This window comes from Strongylocentrotus purpuratus, unplaced genomic scaffold (genome assembly GCF_000002235.5).
Source record: "Strongylocentrotus purpuratus isolate Spur 01 unplaced genomic scaffold, Spur_5.0 spur5_scaffold_4, whole genome shotgun sequence".
In the NCBI taxonomy this organism is placed as follows: Eukaryota; Metazoa; Echinodermata; class Echinoidea; order Camarodonta; family Strongylocentrotidae; genus Strongylocentrotus; species Strongylocentrotus purpuratus.
The window spans coordinates 6,469,122-6,489,100 of NW_022145610.1; the positions used below are offsets into that span (position 1 = coordinate 6,469,122).

The following is a 19,979-nucleotide window of genomic DNA, read 5'->3' on the forward strand; positions in this document are numbered from 1 at the left end:
CAAACAAAATTATTATTATTTTGTTTTACCCCTTTACTTTACATACAATTGGTAGACTAATGAATAGGTTTTGCAAGTAGAACATTCACTTGACATTTCAAATTGACTTTCTTTGATAAAATTTGTTAATATCATTATTATCATTACAATTATAATATTAATATTATTGTTATTATATTATTACTATTATTATTATTAACATAATATTATTGTTATTATTGATATTATTATTATTATTATAATTATCATTGTTATTAATACAGACATTCAGTCTATTTTGTATATTGCTTACCGGTACTAATTTCTTTAACAGTCATTTCAGATATGCACATATAAAAAAAAAAAGAAGTACTAGTCTCAGAAAAATATTGCACCAAAATGATTTTTTTTTTCAAATCGAGAAAATATCGGAAAAATCATTTCTATTTTGTTTTAAACATCGACAGTACCCTTTAAATCTAATCTTTTATTTGCCTTTCAATTTCCTGACATAATAGTTGTCAAAGCTTTGCCTGTGCAATCTTCATACATGTATATCAAAAGTACTGTTCAATACTCTTCTTTTTGTCTCAACAAAAAGCAGAGCAATTTTCTACCATCTACTATACACAAAATTTGAGTGATTGGATTAAATGGTATCAGGTATGTGAAAATATGGAGAGTTGAATTGCTAATCTTATTGGTCATTTCTCCAGTGGCATCTGTGGAGCTGGGCTTTGGGCCTTATTTGGTCAAAGATGGACCTTATAGGCCGGTTAAGGGCTTGGCTTGCCATTGGGATTCAGGTTAGCTTCAGGATTAGGGACATAGGGTAGGGGATGAAGTTAGGGATTCAGTCAGTGTAAACCAAAAAACGTGAAACAATATGCTACTGGAATCCTGAAGCTGAGTTGCCTTACACTTCTAGGGCGATCTAGTGCAAATGTGATAATACATCTCTATAATGGAATGTTTATACTGTGGAACTTAGTACATGTATTATCATGGTAATTTGCACTGTCAACATCCAGACGAATCTTCCTGTTAATGGCCCTCAGTCGACCCTGCAGCATCTCCCGCTGTCCTGGCTGCGGTAAGTTCCTCGTATTCCTGACGGCTAGCTGCCAGCAACGCCCTCAGCTTAACATTCAGGTCATCATTCTTCTGATCCAGTTGGTCCAGGCAGGAATCAATTTGGTCTAAGGTCCGATCTAGGGCTGAGTAATCTGTTGAAAGACAAGGACAAAGTTATGGCGTAGTCTACACTCTTCAAAACATAAGTCATAACCAAACAAATCAGGACATTCCAGACTCCTGGGGATGTTTCACAAAGATCCTAAGTTAAACTTTAAAATTATGGAAAGCCGTTGTAAAAGTTATTGTATAAAGCATAAAATGTTGATTCAAATCATTCATATTTTCTATTATCAAGGATATTTCATGTTCTTGATGTGAAACAGCCCCCTGGACTCTGTTTTTCTTTTTTCTTTTTTCTTTCTTGCCCTTCACCTTTCCTGTCCTATCATGTTGTATTCTAGGTTTGTGTGGTACAACTGTACAATTCAAATAAAAACAAATCATAAATAGCCCCCCCCCCCCAAAAAAAAGGAAAATAAAAGAGGTTGAGGCTGGAAGTTCAAGCACCCCCCCCCCCCCCCCCCCCCCCCAATTTGCTTACACCTTAAGAGATATGGGAAACTTGAATCGAATAATCATCATCAATAAAATCAATAAAAACTCACTAAAAAACGAATGCACAACTGTTCATAATTAGTTCAACAAATTTCAAAGTAAGTGACATGCCCAATTACAGGCTGCATCGCACCAAAATCACTCTCCAGGTAACCTGACATGGACTTGTTTGATTTCAAAATAAAAAGTGATATAAATTTAGGTATAAGGCACTGGTCTTTTATGTACCAAATATGTCCCCAAGAGGGTCAAAATAAAATTATGTTAACATACTTCAAACATGTATTTTTAGGATAGGAACTATTCAATATTTTTGAGAAATGCAAATTTTGGAGCTTAATCTATCTCCTTTTTTATTCACCAGATATGATTACTACAGTATGAGTTCTTACAATTTTATTGTGAACTATAGCATATCTGGACAAGGAATGAAAGGTGCAACACAATTGGCAGGTGAATGAGTTGCATGGCGTGCTCTCGTGAAGACCACAGCAGCGTTTTACAGCGCCACCTGAAGTTGATGATGATGATAGCATATAATAATAAATAACTGATATAAAACTCATTTTCTACTACACCAACAAATATGTTGGTCTTTAAGAATATGTTTCAGAGATTATTCACGCAAATTTTTGAGTTTCTATCTTGAAAAATACAGATTTTGTATCCCTTGAAAGTGAAAATTGGCTCTTAATTTTGGTTTTGTCAAAAACAAGTTTTTATTTCTGCATCGGCGTCGGAGCTTCCTGGAGTTACCGCGAAACCTGTGAAAAAGTGTATACTAATATCAATGTTTTTCCGAAAAATACTCCAAAAATAACAAGAAAATTGACACGAAACAGGTAATAAACATTACACCTTTTAACTCATGATCTTTGTTTAAACGTTTGATGAATATTTACTTCATTTTGGGTATGTTTTAGTGGGGTATCTCCACGCCGGAGTTACGGGTCAAATTTTGGATAGGCCTCTGAACTAGCGCCCAGAAAGTACGCACTACCGCGCATGCATACTTTCTCTTCGCCATGTTGAGTCGACGATAAAACATGGAAGAATGGTCAGGGTAGGACGAAGAATCACCCCCTTTTTCCCATCAAAGTCTTCTTCCAATTATAACTTCAAGTTGCCAGGTAGATGCCCAGAGGTGTCGAGCAACCTAGTAAGTCAAAATTGTAATTACTCCCTTTGAATATTTTGAGATAATGTCGCCCAACCTGCTGTTTGAATGTTTTTTGATGCACCACCTGAAGCTCCGACGCCTTCGGAGCTTCCTGGAGTTAGTTTCACGGCAAACCACTGCACAATACAAGTGCATACCGATGGCGGGTTGCAGGCGCGCCTGTGTGAAGTTATCTACTGTATTATTAATGAGGATCTGAGACATTACGTTAGATAACTTCACACAGGCGCCCGCCCGCAACCCAGCATCGGTATGTACTTGTGTTGTGCAGCGGTTTGCTGTGAAACCTGTGAAAAAGTGTATACTAATAATAACAACGTTTATAAATCTGAAAAAATACTCCAAAAATAACAAAAAATTTGACACGAAACAGGTAAAAAACATAACGACTTTTAACCTTGTGATCTTTATTTGGACATTTAATGAATATTTACTTCATTATGGGTATGTTTTAGTAGATCTAGGATAAACTATCTCCACGCCGGAGTTACGGGTCAAATTTTTTGGATAGGTTTCTGAACAAGCGCCGTAATGTTTATTACCTGTTTCGTGTCAATTTTCTTGTTATTTTTGGAGTATTTTTCGGAAAAACATTGATATTAGTAGAGTCTATACACTTTTTCACAGGTTTCGGGGCAGGTTTCGCGGTAACTCCAGGAAGCTCCGACCTTGTACAAGCTGTAAGTATTACTTGTTCTTATTATGTATCATATTTTAGACTGTAGGTAGAAATTTAATGTATAATCAAGGTTTGGATAGGCTTCTGAACTAGCGCCAACATTACACCTTTTAACTCATGATCTTTGTTTAAACGTTTGATGAATATTTACTTCATTTTGGGTATGTTTTAGTGGGGTATAATTTTGAAGATCTATCCTCAAATTTCAGGAAAGAAATCTCACCACAGGTCCACATCTTAACTCAATAATAGTATGCAATTAAGCACAGCATGATACATGTTACGTGTTAAAACTACCTTGCTCTGAAATCTCTTCAAGAAGTTCATCTTGCTCTGATGTTGACATATCGTTTTCCTCTTCTGAATCTCCACCGACGACGGCGACATTGTTTTCTTGATTTTCTTCCTCCTCCTCTTCATTGCCCACATGTCGTTCCAAAGGCTCGGGGTGGTTCATTTCTCCATTGGCCATAATAAAGGTTAAAATTTAGTCAAACTTTGGTAATATTGCAGTTAGAAATTTCAGGCAGGTTAAGTTAAGATCAACATTACCAATGACGTGCAGTGCAGTGCAGTGTAAATCCAGTCGACAATTACAGTATAGTACTAGCAGCTAATCGAACGAGTGGGACTGAAACAAATTGCTAGTTAGTATAGAAGATACCATTATGTGCTATAGGGGTGTTAATGTTTTCTTGCCTTGGACATTCAAATTATTCCTTCAAATTTTGCGATAGTTAATACCTGTCAATATAATCAAATTTATTATTTCCAACTTAATTTTCTCTAAATTATTTAATCTGTTTATATAATTGCACAAATAGTTAAGACTTTAGTGAGATTATATCCCGTATTATATTCAATGAACCCTGGCGTTACACACACGTTTGTTGAATAGAACAAGCCCGCTTTGTATTTGTGCCTGTGTCATATTTATCGAACTGTAAGTAGAATCTCGCTAAATCTTCACTTCTCATCCTCTAAATAGAATGAAAACATAATTTTGTACAAGCTGTAGTATTACTTGTTCTTATTATGTATCATATTTTAGACTGTAGGTAGAAATTTAACGTATAATCAAGGTTAATTAATGTCGAATGTCTGTTCCGAATGCGCTAGAGTTGAGAGAGCTGGACAACGTAGAATCTACGTGTAAATGATATCGGGATCAGAAAGCCGGAAAACGAAAAGGGTCGCTTGCTAGGTCAATTTACGTAGCAAATACGTGACACAATACGTGCTTTGTCGTTGTAAGAGTAAGTGTAACCCTGTATATGTACATGCATGTTTGGCCAACATTGCCATTTGTAAATCGTAAGAGGAAAGGCATAATATAATGTAGACCGAAAGCTTCAGTCTCTATAATCGTCGGTTGTTCCACTGAGACTACGTCTGGCTCCACTAGACCTCCGGTTATAGAGACAGAACGATCGCCTATGCCAGCCTGTGTTGAACTTATTCCGCTAGATTTTAGCCGCTAGGCCCCTCCCACAAACTTGCCACGGCCGTATTGTTATGCCCCCAAAATCCCCCAAAATGTCATTTTACCTCGTTCATTTCCAATTTTAAATTAGGCCTAGATCTAGGCTACATCGGTTCCACTTACTAACTTTATTGATATAATCCGTTTAATGGTCCCTTTTAAGGAAATTATGGGTCAAAATCGACATCCATGTTGAAAATCTTGCAAGCCGTGTTAAACTCTCGCTGCCGTCAATCTCATCCCTTCTAGTCTACGCCGAAGGCAAAATGATTATGAAGGAAAAACTGTGATAACGCCATTACGAACGTGTAGATGGCGCAGTTTTTCCTTCATAATCATTTTGCCTTCGGCGTAGACTAGAAGGGATGAGATTGACGGCAGCGAGAGTTTAACACGGCTTGCAAGATTTTCAACATGGATGTCGATTTTGACCCATAATTTCCTTAAAAGGGACCATTAAACGGATTATATCAATAAAGTTAGTAAGTGGAACCGATGTATTATAGCCTAGGCCTAATTTAAAATTGGAAATGAACGAGGTAAAATGACATTTTGGGGGATTTTGGGGGCATAACAATACGGCCGTGGCAAGTTTGTGGGAGGGGCCTAGCGGCTAAAATCTAGCGGAATAAGTTCAACACAGGCTGGCATAGGCAGTCGTTCAGTCTCTATAACCGGAGGTCTAGTGGAGCCAGACGTAGTCTCAGTGGAACAACCGACGATTATAGAGACTGAAGCTTTCGGTCTAAATATAATGATAATTATCTGATCTTGACATAATTGGAGACCTGTCATTTGTAATCACTTTTTGTGTAGAATCTAGGCTAGTGCCAGAAAAACAACAAAAATGGCTGACAATGATGAGAATGAGCAAGAGCTTTTAGATTACGAGGATGAGGAAGCACAAGAGACTGCCGATGCTGGCGGAGATGCAGTGAAACAACAGAAGGAAACCAAAGCCAAGGGTTATGTGTCCATCCACAGTTCAGGATTTAGGGATTTCTTGCTCAAACCTGAGCTCCTCAGAGCCATTGTTGATTGTGGTTTTGAACATCCGTCAGAAGGTAAGTCTTTGACTTTAAGTAGGCCTAGACAGAAATAACCATCTGTAATGTGGAATTCTTTAATAAAACTGGTATTTGTTAACCTTCCCCATCCACAGAGATGCCAACCAGTACGATTAAATCGTATTTAGTACGATAATCATAGTGAAATACGATAATACGATCTCCCCTTTTTAAATATAATCGTTTTTTTTTCGTTTTTTTTACCCATATAAACCGTGGAATCGCATAGAAACCTGAACATGTAAACCCCAGCAGCCCCCACAAAAACTTTGCTTTACAATTTTCTCTTTAAATTTTAATGAAAGAGCAAACATTTTACTTGACTTGTAGGTCTACTTTAAAATACCAGTAAAACATTTTTCTGCAATTTTACTGGTCCGAGGCCAATGGCCCATTGGTAGTGTCAAGTTTTCGTGAAAATCAGATTTTGTGTCAAGAGGTTGGTATCTTGGCATACACAGACTGTAACTCTTGCCGCACGCACACACAAGGAGTTAAACTAGCCGGATTCCGGCGAAAGTTTGCCTTCTGTTTTTTGGCTTTATCAGACTCAACAGTTTGATTTATAAAAACAAGTTGACTGTAAAGAAAGTAGATCTAATTTACATACAGTGTATACTTTTTTGGGGGGGTTAGCTTGTTTTTAGCTTCTGTGCATAGATCTATAAACATTTTGAAAATAAAATCCTTGCTTCATTCTGTTTTCTTTTAATTCTTCCAGTTCAGCACGAATGCATTCCCCAAGCAATTCTGGGTATGGATGTCTTGTGCCAAGCTAAAAGTGGTATGGGTAAAACAGCAGTGTTTGTACTGGCTACCCTTCAGCAGTTAGATCCAGTTGATGGCCAGGTAAGTCTTACAAACAATAAATAGCTTGAATTGGATAGACAATGAAAAGTTATCAAGCAATGCATATTATTAATAATTTTAAGGGATGTACATCTGTAAGGATTCTTGAAATACAATGGCTCATATTGTACATTAAAGGGCACAAGTTCATTTGTATGGTTGTCAGTAGATTGTGACGTAGTTGCGGATAACTCTCCCGTTAGACCCTCCCAAGTCATACATTTTTTAAAAATGAAGAACTTGTGCTTACAATTTTCAATAATTCTTTCTCGCTTTTTTGTCCGATCTTATTGAAACTTTCACCAGTGTACTTCTCTGATTTTTCTGCTTTTCCTCTAGAGCAACCCTGATAATTTCCTGATTTAAACGGTTTTTTTTAAATATTTTTTTATCATGATTCTTTTTCTTCCCAAAATGGATAGGCCCTGAGATCGATGTTAATCAAGTTTAAAATAAGGGGGTGGGGAGGTACAAAGCGCTCGGCATCATGCTTCACTCTCATTTCTAAAACCTTTTTTCAAAACTCTCATTATCACCCCTGAGTAGTTTGATATCAAGTTTGGATTTCCCTTTAAAAAGAGGATCCCTATTCTGCTGGTAATCAAAAGAATTAACTCAGTCTGTTATTTACATGTAGGTCCTGTGAATTAAAATGTTTAATTATTTTTTCATACTCCATTCCGCTTTCGTCAGGTTTCTGTACTTGTCATGTGCCACACTCGTGAGCTCGCTTTCCAGATCGCCAAGGAATATGAAAGGTTCAGCAAGTACATGCCAACCGTCAAGGTCGGTGTGTTCTTTGGAGGCCTGAGCATCAAGAAGGATGAGCAGACCATCAAGACCAACTGCCCTCATATCGTAGTAGGGACCCCCGGAAGGACGCTGGCCCTAGGTCGTCAGAAGATCCTCAACCTCAAGCATGTGAAGCACTTCATCCTGGACGAATGTGACAAGATGCTGGAACAGCTAGGTGAGTAGAAACCACTTAATCTTAAATGAGTTTACATGAGTGAATCATAATAGGTGGGGAGGGAGAGGGGTGGGGGGCATTCATACTTTGAGTTTTGAAAGGCTGAAAATCTGGCCATAGGTGGAATCGGCTTTATTGAGCTTTTCTAGCAAGACTATGCTTTAATTGTTAGACACTATGCCAGAGTAGTATCAAGCATTATTTGTTTAGAAACTCTGCATAATAATTAAATGCACAAGAGGTTAGAACTTCCACCATTTAAAAAAAAAAAATTTAATTATGATTTTTTTTTGGCACTTATCAGTATTAATATCTGTGAATTAAATGAGAAATATCGTCTGCTAACTTTAGCGTGAAGTAATTCCACTATGTTAAAAGAGAAATTAAGAGAAGCGAAAGATTGTTTCAGCATATGGATCGCTGTAACCAATGCGTGGATATTGACACATCCAAATCCAATCCAAATGGCGAAAAATCAGCAAAAGAAGACCAAGAAATGGTCTCGGAAGTATAAGACCGAATACAGTATCAAGTACCCGTGTATTCGGAAGTCTGAAAGGAATTCATTATGCATTTTGTCTAATTTGTATGTTATTTTAAAACAAAGTGGGAATTATTTAACTAAATACACATGTAAAATGCTTCAAAATAAAGCTCAGATTGCACCAGAGAGCATCTAGAACCCCAGAGCTTCCAGGACCCCGGCCGCACGGGTCGGGCGCTATGCGCTCAAGATGTGCGCTATGCACACATTATTTGGTGTCGGTTACAAATCCTCCCTATTTCTGTTTTACAAAAGTTGGCATCTCTGGATATCCATAATATCTCACAGAAATAAGGATATTTGAAATAATCTGTGTAACTCCTTTTTTTTTGTCTGCATTTGTTTTGGTAGACATGAGACGAGATGTCCAGGAGATCTTCCGCATGACACCCCATGAGAAGCAAGTCATGATGTTCAGTGCTACCCTAAGCAAGGAAGTGCGACCTGTCTGCAAGAAATTTATGCAAGATGTAAATATGTCACCTCTCCTCTACTCCTCTCTCACATCTACACTTCACTTGCCAAGAGCATCGGAGCTTCTCTCCGACCTGCACCCCTCTTCTCCTGCAGGCTGAGCAGCCAGCCATCCTTCACAACTGATGGTGGTCTTTACTGCTTCATGTTTGAGGAGTGGTTTACTTGTCGGGCTGTTACAGCTAATCTTCAATCAAGCATTGATGGAAGGCACTTGCGATTAAGACATTGGTACCATCAACCATTGCCGTGCCTGTTCGGTTGCAATTTTAGTGGGCCTTGACCCTTTTAGGTAAAAGTAGAGATCTTTATATCTTCACGCCACATCTTCAGTATGTAATTGGTTGTCAGCCATCAGATAGTCGACCGTCTTCCATTGTAAAAGCCAGCTGATTTCTAATCGAGCATTTATGGTAGGAGATCGCATGTGAGGCAATAGTACCATCAACCATTGCCTCACCATTCCATTGCAATTCTATTGGGCCTCTCCTGCATTTTTTCCCAGCGTAAATACTTTGGTGTCATTTTAGGGAGCGTGTTCACTTGTCAAAGTCTGAAAATCTTAATCTTTAATCTTGCATTGACGATGATCACTTATGATTGAAGCAATGGTACCATAAACCATTGTCCCATCGGTTCTGTCAAAGTCCTACTACTGGAAAGCAAGCTTTTCTTCGTTGATGTAAAGAGATTGTGAATAGGGCAGTGGTACCTTTCATCCCTGTCTCACTGTACCCTTGTAATACGAGTACGCCTTCTCGCCCATTGAGATTTTTATATTGTCCCATCCCATTTATTATATGTTAAGGCATTTTTTGCCATTAATTGACTCTTTATTAATGTTTTGGCTAGTCAACAAAATTGATAGAATCAACTAGAGTCTTGGATTGTCTATTAGCTGTCTGGTGTTTGAAATTGAGGGGAAGGGTCACTCTGGGGTTTCTATGAAAACAAAAGAATTATTAGGTTAGCAGTAAATATTCAGGGTTAAAATTATTTCAGGAGTTATATCAGCACCACCAGCTGTTACTATTCGCAAAATGGAGAGTACATGAGATCTTTAAGGTCCTGTTCGGAGTAGTTTTCAAATCAAGAAAGCACAACAGGCATCATTTTGTGATGGCACCTTTGATCATAATGAAGAGGGGAAAATCTTTATCTGAGCTTCGGTTTATTTGCAAGTTAGGGTCATCGCTAGCTGTTGCCTTTTCTAAAACAGGTTTTAAAAAATTTTGCGTTGAGATTTTTTTTTTAAATATGCTTCTTACAACATCCAGTATGATCAATACAAATGGAGTTTGCGTTTACCGATATCAGCAATCGTGAAATTTCTTCGACTTCTTTTTTTGTTTTTTCCGCGATTATTTCACCATCTGAAATAATCAATCTTGTCTTCACTCTGGATACAGTAGGTAAAGTATAACGTCGCTTCGATGAAGAAAAATGTCATCAGCAAGCCATGTGATAAATCATGATGGACTCTTATTTGCGTTTTGTTTTTTGCGATCACACACATTGTAATGGACTTTGGTTATTTCACCATCTGAAATGACTCCAGCAACCTTGTGAATCATCAAGCCGGGAACGACCAACAGTCGTGTTTTCATCGACTCCAAAATCATAGAAATAAGGGAGGAATATGTAGCCAAATAGAAGTCATATCATGAAGAGTGAAATGGCACTGGCAACTGTGTTGCTGTTGTACTTGTAGGTTATATAATAGATTTTTGCAGTTGTACAAGCTAGACAAGAAGTAGTAAACATTCATGGTAAAAATAGTGCATTTGGGATTGTTTTTTGACTTTTTGATGTAGGTTACTTTAATTGAAAATACATGCATCATATTTTACTAAAGCAGTGAGTGGCAATTATGATCATGTCTTGAGTACCTGACTTTTATTCACAGTACACATACCAGCAGCAGAAACAAGGCGTTGTTACAAAATTGTGTCCTGTGCACCAAACAGTTTATTAACCTTTGGCTATGGGAGCCGGGTGGTCACTGTGATAACTCTATGGGAATGAGTGAATTCAGTAGTCAACGGGTTAAGAGATCAAGCTACATAACAGTTCAATTTATTAACTGCAATTTATGCTTTTGAGGTATTATGTAATGGTTCAAAGAGTCTTATGGATAATATTGTATAACCTACATCTGTAGAAAAATCTATTTTTATATAGTGTAGGTATGAAGACTCTTTTGTATGGTAAAGTTAAATGCGATATTTTAATATCTCAACCAATAATAAGTTGTTTGGGTTGATATTTGCAAAGAATCCCTGTATTTTTACTGCCAGAAGCAGTCGGATGAGATGGTTTTAGTTGCTTTCAATTAAGACTTCATTGCAATTAACATTTTGGATATGGATTATAGGATATAATCACTTGATAAAAATTTATAAATAGTAGTAGGAAGTTTCTTCTCAATTGACAAGTGTAAATCAGAGAAAATGTTTCATGATTTCATTTACTTGCATCTACTATAATAAGTCCCATGGAAAGTATGAAGAATATCCTTTCCCTGCAAAAAAATGTTTTAAACATCTGCAGGGTTGGACAATAACCAAACAATATTTTGACCTGTTTATAACTTGCTATTAGAAAGGGCAGTTTCTAGACTGTTGTATAATTTGTAAAGCACACTTTTGTCAGCTGCATTCCTCTGTTTGATTGACTAAAATGATCTGGTCGAGAGCGTTTAAAAATAATTGTGGCATCATACGGAGATAGTGAAGCAAGCCACTCGCCATTGATATTGATCTTTCAAGCCCTCAGTCCACAATGTGATGACCGGTATTCACAACCTTCCGTGTAAAAAATAAAATAGTTGCAGCGATACTCGATGGTCTCTATCGGTGGAGAATGACTAGGACAACCAACGATGGATCAAATGGACTCTAGGACAGCGCTTCAGTCAGGATGTCCATCTCCAGGCAAGTGAGTCTGTGTGGGGACATCAGTTAGGCTACAGGACTGGTGCGGTGGCCGTGCTACGTGCTCTGTGGAGGAGACGAAGCGCTGCCAAGCCTACCCTACCCTGCGCGCCACATCGCAGTTTGGTCTCACCCTGCTCGGCTCTGCTCTGCTCGGCAAACGCTTTCTCTGTGGTAGACTGGATTGAGGAAGTTGATGAACATCGCTTCAGCAACAGACTCCACTTTGTATTCAGTGTGGTGGTATTGGGCTAATAAAGGGTGTGAAGTTTCATTGGGTTGGGTCTGGTTGGATAGGGGGAATGAAATGAAATGTAAAAAATTGAGACTAACATAATAGGGGCTTAACCATTTATCCTTGTCAAATTATCAGGCATATTATGATTCACCTAATTTTAAAGTCTTATTGAAATACACCCTGAAACAGAATTTCTTTCAAAACTTTTTAAAGAAAATACTCTAAAAACCTGAAATTGCATAATTGTAGTGACACACATTGATTTGGTGGGATCACCCAAATCATAAATTAATATTTCATTAATATTAATCTTTAGGAGAGAGGGAAAGTGTCCGTATAGTTCAAATTAATGCTTTATAAGATCATATAAACTTAGAGATCTCCAAGATGTGGAAGTGATTAGTAAATGTGATGAACTTTGTGTTGCATGTATCCCGCCAAAACGTGTATCTTCCTCTATCTATAGCCGATGGAGGTGTACGTTGATGATGAGACTAAGCTGACACTCCATGGTCTTCAACAGTACTATGTGAAGCTCAAGGACAACGAGAAGAACAGGAAATTATTTGATTTATTGGATGTCTTGGAGTTCAACCAGGTAAATTACAAATATAGCAGGATTAGATATGATCTAGCATTTTCATTGAGCATTGTAACTATTGTTATTTAAAAGAAAATAACAAATTATAGGAAAGAAGTGTTATGCCAAAGTTTTGAAGCAAGGTGTGATGCAAAACTAAGAGAGTCATCTATGTGAAATAGCAAAGTTGAGACCATACAGAGAAAAGACGATCATTTTAGATGAGACTTATTAATTAATTAAATCTTTGGTGGTTGCATTTGACTTGTATGGTCAGCCTACAGGTGTGTTGCAAGAAAATTGCCTCCCGTGCAGGGAGGTCTAATCCCTGAGCTCTATAGGGTTGGCTGATGGAAAACCAGCAACTAAAGATGATATGTTCTCCTAGCAGAATATACAATACCTATTTGAATGATCCATCGACTTGTACATGAAATAACTTTCACCATTCTTTTTCTTTCTTTCTAGGTTGTCATCTTTGTAAAGAGTGTACAACGATGCATAGCCCTCTGTCAGCTTTTGGTAGAGCAGAACTTCCCTGCCATCGGTATCCATAGAGCCATGCAACAAGATGAAAGGTGAGTAATCAGGAAGAATTTTGAGAAAAGGATCGTCGGTTGACCAAGGCCATGTTTTATTACAACCGTTATCTGTAACAATTACAATGAAACCTGAATATGAAGATGACGCCCCATTAAATAGATTGACTTGTAATAAAGCTTGTTATAAATAACCTGAGATAGAAGTAGAAAGAAGGCTTAATCACCAATGTATAGAACGACTAGCAAGCAGGTAAGTAAGCATGCAAGTAGACAATGTATGTTAGTTTAAAAACCTTATGGAGCCAAGATTATAATCTGTCTTTAATACAGATAGAAATCATAAAATCAGTATAACTAATAATGGTAATCTTAATTTTCACTCAATTCTTGTCCGTCTAGATTGGCGAGGTATCAAGCTTTCAAGACCTTCCAGAAGCGTATCCTCGTTGCAACTAATCTCTTTGGGCGTGGCATGGATATCGAGAGAGTCAACATTGTCTTCAACTATGATATGCCAGAGGACTCGGACACTTACCTCCATAGAGTAAGTTACAAATCATTTTTTGGGGGGTTGTTGGCCATCAAGGGTGTTTTTTGACAGTGTTATGGGGGTTCATGACATTAATATACAATAAATCGAGAAGTCACAAGAAGATTTAATATCTTACTCTCCACCCATTACCATTTAAAATCTTGAATTGGGGTTGGACTTCTTTCTCAGCTTAAAATGGTTTTGTAACTTTAAAATTTGACCAGAATAATGTTAATCTGTAAATGGCTCCAACACCGTAGATGGTTCAAGTGCTTATATGCTGCCCTAGAGTTCATTGATGAACTACATTACAAACAGTTTTAATAAAGTAACCAATAGGGAGGTGGATGCTCAGAATTAACCTCAGTGTCATTTTGTCAGGTGTAAATTACATTTTGTTTGACAGCCTACAGGAAATCTTTGCTTGATGTAAATGGTGTAGACAGTTTTGATCAGAAATTCTATTTATTTGAGTATAACAAGACAAAGTTTAACATAATGGAGTAAAGGAAGTATAAAATAACCAAAGCGATTTAGAAAAAATTCCTCTATCAAGTCACTTTCCACTCATTCTTTGATGAATGTGTCTTGTATTGTAGGTTGCTCGAGCTGGCCGTTTCGGCACCAAGGGTTTGGCTGTCACGTTTGTCTCTGACGAGGAAGATGCCAAGACCCTAAACGATGTGCAAGATCGATTTGAAGTCAACATCGGCGAACTGCCAGAAGAGATCGACATTGCCTCATACAGTAAGTCAAACACTGGCTGACATAGCTAGTTTTTGTCAGTCATTTTTTTTCTCACCTCAAATTTTTGCTACTGAAATAAATAAGACTTGTGGTTTGATAAAAGATGGTTCCACTGTATTTGTTCTGAGATATATTAACAAATGGTAATGATGATTACCTCTATTATAGCACTGTGAATAGCCTTCCACTTTACTGCAAATTCTTTCAAAACTTCTTGTCAAATTAATTACTTCACCAGCGTTTGTTGATAATTTGCATTTGAAAGTACTTTAAACCTGATAATCAATGTGAAGAATTTACACACATTACCAATTCCCTCCTATATCTTTGTAATGCATGTTCACTCAAAAGTCTAATCAAACTTTAAGTCCTAATTTTCTCTCATTGTGCTGGTGAAGAGGAATTCCAATCAAAGATGGATGCTAAAGTACCAGCATTTCAATTCTAAATTTGTCTTTGTCTTTAAAACCATTGAAAATTTAAAATGCATTTTGGGATGTCATTTTACCAGTCTTGTCTATATCTTTCTCTTCTCTGCAGTCGAACAAGCTTGAGCCGGACACTGGCACACAGGAGGTCATCTTTACGAGTGCTATTCTATATTGTTGTACATAAATATTTGTATTTTCCCTGTCAGGTGTTGCATCTGTAAAATAATGAAAATTCCAATAATTGTAGTGATGCCAACAGGGTTTCTTTTTTCTTTTCTTTTTTTTGTAATTTTTGAGTACAGTTTGTTTGATATAATATTGTTTTGTTTCATATGGTAGTGCCTGAAAGCTGAGAGTTTTAAGATCAGTTTGCTACGTCACATAATTATTACAAAGGAGAGTACCTGACTGCTAGTAAATGTTCGAGCGGAATGTGTGCATTTCTCTGATCCATGCACTCTTTTTTTAAATGACCACTTTACAACTTGAACATGATTGTTGACTTCTAACCAAGATTGTGAAGGAGATTATGTTGTATCTGAAATTTATGAATGAAATAGAAATATCTATCTGTGTTGTTTTCATGAAGGAAATGTTTTAAAGAGTTGAATATAAGGAGGTCATGAGAACTATGCATTTTCTGAAGAATAATGTAATCTTTTATGTGTACAGGTACATGGAAATCTTTTTAGACTGGAACATGATTTGGTACATGGTGAAATAGAATGTGAATATTTAAGTGATGGAATTCTCCATGGAACATTCTCGCTAGGCCACAAGTTTATATGTCCTCTGACTCTCTATCCTAATCTCTAATAAATTGTAAATTTGGAAAGCAATCTTTAAGCATTTATTTTTTTCTACTTAAATGTGTGAGATATTGCTGTAGCACTACAACCTCTGAAGAATTGAGAATTTGGAAAACAGTTCATAAACATTTATTTTATAGTTTGGTATCTGTAGCTATTACTTGCACACAGCAGCCTGTAAAGAGTGAATGTTGCTAAAGGTTTCAAACAGGATTTTGCAAGGTTGATGTTTGAAGATATTATTACCACACTACAACCAAAGCTTGGAAATATTAACATTGTATATGACTAATATGAGTATATGTTGTATATCTGTTGAGCATTTGCACACTGCATGACCGAAGTGAAGCCACAAGGGAGTTTTCTTGCACCTACATGTATTCTATTTCTGATCAAAACTAGAGTGTTTTACTATGTCACTAAAATTTGGCTCAGCTTTCAGCTTTCCACCAAGTCTCAATGCAGAAGAGAAATATTATTACCTGGAACATGACTGCCAAAGAGTACTAGCTATTCATTGTGCTTTGGCATAACATAGCTCCTATTTAAATGAACAACTGCAGTTCCTTAGTAATAAGAAGTTACAATGATAAAACAAATATGTTTTACCATATCTAGAAACGATGACCTTGGAAGATTATTTACTACTGTCTGCTTTTATTAAACATATATGGCTTTCATGGTATGCCTCTTGTGTAATAACAGATCAATCTCAGACTCTCTTACATGGTACATTAGATGTATCTAAGGTCATTGCAGAAAGAACTATGTGTATCGCTCCTGTAGACAGAATTTTTTTTAAATTTGTGTCTTTGGGTATTTGCTTAATTTAATGTGTAAGAAGAGACGGTCATTTTCGTAATAAAGTATTGTTTAAACTTTTACACCTGTTATCTGAATTGCACTTTGTTGTTGTGGCATTGCTACTGTTTTAGATGTGAAGAGCGCATACCCATTTACAATTTTGGTGTAGCCCAGTATGCTATTTGTACCTGTGCTTTGTATTCCTTGGAAGAGAAGGTCGAGTTCTGGGAAGAGGTGAAAAATAATTTGTGAGCGTTATCATTCTTATTATGCAAGTGTGGAAGAACATCAGATAAGACATGTTCCCTGAAAAGCATGGCTCTTCAAATGCCTTTATATTCTAAATATGTCATGTAACATCGTAAAACTCGGGGTAGGATTTTTACGCCACGTTTTCGTGTAGTCCCATATACATCTTTCTGTGTACAGTGTTTGTAACTTTACCAAGACTTGGCTAAATTTTGATGATTCCAGAACCTTGCAATACACACAAATTCTTATATGCTAGATGATCAACCTTTTCTGGTCGAATCCACACCATTTCTTTCACAATGCAATCCCATGACCAGAACTCAACTTCATCTTTAACTTTAACTTCTACTTTTTCACATTTTGTAGTATGTACATTGGATTGATATGCTGATAAGACTGATATTGTTTCTTAAATCCATTGAAATACATGTAGTTTAAATTACCTTCCCATGTTAACCCATCCCGACTGGGGGGGGGGGGGGGGTGTCCCTGTCCCTATTCCGATGTACTGCTCATTCCATGGCTGCTAAATTATACCAAATATGGTGTAATTTTTAAGATAAAATAAACACACTTTTTAATGATACTAAACAAAGTGATTATTATGCCATGGCAAGAGGGACAACAAAAAATTTGAGGGGGTATATAAACCCCTCAAAAAAGTTTGGAATCTCGAATAGATGTACGGTAATCGATCATACCGAGATTCCAAACTTTTTTTTGAGGGGATTAACCCCTCCAAAAACGTCTTGTCAGGGCATTGCATGAAAGTGGGTTTAATCATTTAATGAATGAAACCCAGTTATGATTTTTAACCCTTACTGTACTGGGGGGGGGGGGGGGGCCTGGGGGCCCCCTCGACATTTTCGGAGATCGCGCCGCAACCGCTTGGAATTTTGAATTGTTGTTTCATGACTTTTTTCCCTCAAGTCTTGCGCACATTTTGATACCATTTTCGTCAAAATCGGATATACCTGTAAGGTGTTACATAACAATTAGTATGCGCATGTCATCAAAAAAGTGCTATAATTGCATATATTCATGTACAAACAGAAATGTGAAGATATGAATTGATATCAAATTGCTTTTATATGTTTCTCAGAGTAACTTGATGTATTCCAGAAGAAAAAGAATACATTAGAAATAAAACAATAGATATAATAAGAAATAAAAAACAATAAAATACATAAGAAAATAAATAGTTGAAAATCGCATCAAATTTGCATAAATTATCATTATTAATTACATCAAATAACTATTTTGTGTTAGAAAAGATGTTTCATATGAATAATGAGTTAAAACATTCAAAAAGAGGAGTCTGACAATTTTTGTAATGATCCTAGTTCCCTAAATATAGTTCCAGATTTCATATTCATGAATGCGTGATTTGCGTATTCATAAATTATGCAAATTAACCTATGTATTTTCAAATATCATAAAAATAAGGAAACCTCATGAATTTGAGATGAAGGAAACATTTATTCAATACATTTTCAAGATTCTTCACAAGTCTACGGTCAAATTTGTAGAGTTTTCTGTAAAATGCATAAAATTAGCATTTTGCATAATTAATTAGGCTATAACGAAAAAAATTTGCATATTAGGAAAAAACTAATTATACCGTCTTGTTCCTTGCGTAAATATCTACAAATATGCAAATTTTCACGTTTTCTCGGACATTCGACGGCCGAGATCATAGGGGGGGGGGCCTGGGAGGCCCCCCCCCCCCCCCCCCCCCCAGTCAGAGGGTGCTCAAAATAGCCCAGTACAGTAAGGGTTAAGTCATGAAATGTGCAGTAATTCCCAATCGATAGCAACAAAAATTTGAGGGATTTTTCAGCGCGTGGAAAAAAAAAGGGAGAAGTATACCCAAAATAGACGGATTCCCATTAAAAAGTTGTACCACCAGAACTACCTTTAATTATATTTCATTTTAAAGGGTAACTAACATACTGTCTAATGATATCTTATTCATAACTCTCCTACCCAGGATGACTGAGCTGTAGCCTTTTCAAAAAGTGTTATCAAAATCCTCTTGTACCAAGTTTGGGCTGAGGCAATGAATGTGAGTCAAAAGCCCTTTTATGCATTGATATTTCAGTACAAAAACAAGTGGATGCATTGATATTTCAGTACGAAAACAAGTGCTAATATATTTGCATCGGTTTTGTTCTTAAAAATAGAAAAGGTACCAGTAATGTCAATGCATCTTTCATGTAAAATGGTATAATAAGTCATTTCTGCCAAAATCTACACAGAATAACAAACTTATCATACATCCAGAATGTACCCTTTCACATGAAAAGTAGAAACAAGAAGTCATGTGGAAAAGAAATCAATTTATTCAACCCACTGTAGCAAGACACTGCAAAGTGTATCAAAACTTTGAACAAAAATTATCATCCAATGGCAATGTGTCTATCTCTTAGACTTGTCTCTTTTCAGCAAAAAGATTGTTATACATCTCCAATCTTCCTGGTGCATATGTATTATGTATATAGTTTACACTTTGGTAAATGTATACTACCGTTTACATATTGGACAACTGCTGGAGATGATGATAGAGATATATGTACAACTTAATTTTCAGCAAAAAATTCAAGAAGTGTAATGAAAAACTAAAAATGATTCATGATTCTAGTTCGAGCACTATTCTGACATAATAATAATATCTAAGTGAATGCCAACAAATCTTGAACTGCTTGTGAAAATCAATCCAAACTGTTATGGATGCAATTCCTCACTAAAAAAGTTTGCAGACAATTACAAACATTTTGGTCAACCTGTGCTTAATAACAGAACAGAAAACCTGAGTGAAGTTCCTCTATTACACTAAACAATTGCTTTTCAAACTTTCAAATTTGTGAAACATTAAATTACCTTTTTTCCACTCGAAAATATCTTATGTCCCTATCAAAGACGTCACTCCATCATGGATGCATATTCTAATGAAATATCTACACAAGTTCTGTATCAGTCTATCACTGAAGGCTCCAATTAGATTGGGTACACATTTCTCAGAAAATGACTTGAATTGAATTGAATACACAATGAAGATTTTTCACTTAATTTGGTTTGGTGAAATGTGCATGTCTGGAAGTTCCTCAATATGAATGAGTTTTGTTTTGGTTGTAAACTTGTAATCTGAGAAATTACTTTGGAGAATAAAAATTGTTGCATGATCCAAAGTAATG

At 36.6% G+C, this 19,979-nt stretch overlaps 2 protein-coding genes across 2 annotated transcripts; one reads left to right on the top strand and one right to left on the bottom strand.

Moving 5' to 3' along the window:
• Nucleotides 1–1,007: 1,007 nt before the first annotated feature.
• On the bottom strand, nt 1,008–4,281 carry LOC584866 (UPF0184 protein). The gene is made up of 2 exons (XM_795217.5): nt 3,828–4,281; nt 1,008–1,205 (listed from the first exon to the last, which is right to left on the bottom strand). The coding sequence occupies exons 1-2, from the start codon at nt 4,000–4,002 to the stop codon at nt 1,024–1,026; spliced, it is 357 nt and encodes a 118-aa protein (XP_800310.2). The 5' UTR covers nt 4,003–4,281; the 3' UTR covers nt 1,008–1,023.
• Nucleotides 4,282–4,380: 99 nt separating this feature from the next.
• LOC580001 (spliceosome RNA helicase Ddx39b) lies at nt 4,381–15,061 on the top strand. Its single transcript, XM_011682721.2, has 10 exons — nt 4,381–4,473; nt 5,837–6,077; nt 6,802–6,929; nt 7,623–7,899; nt 8,795–8,913; nt 12,555–12,686; nt 13,137–13,246; nt 13,610–13,754; nt 14,342–14,489; nt 15,030–15,061. Exons 2-10 carry the CDS (start codon nt 5,861–5,863, stop codon nt 15,041–15,043), a joined length of 1,290 nt encoding a protein of 429 aa, XP_011681023.1. The 5' UTR covers nt 4,381–4,473; nt 5,837–5,860; the 3' UTR covers nt 15,044–15,061.
• The last annotated feature ends 4,918 nt before the right edge of the window (nt 15,062–19,979 follow it).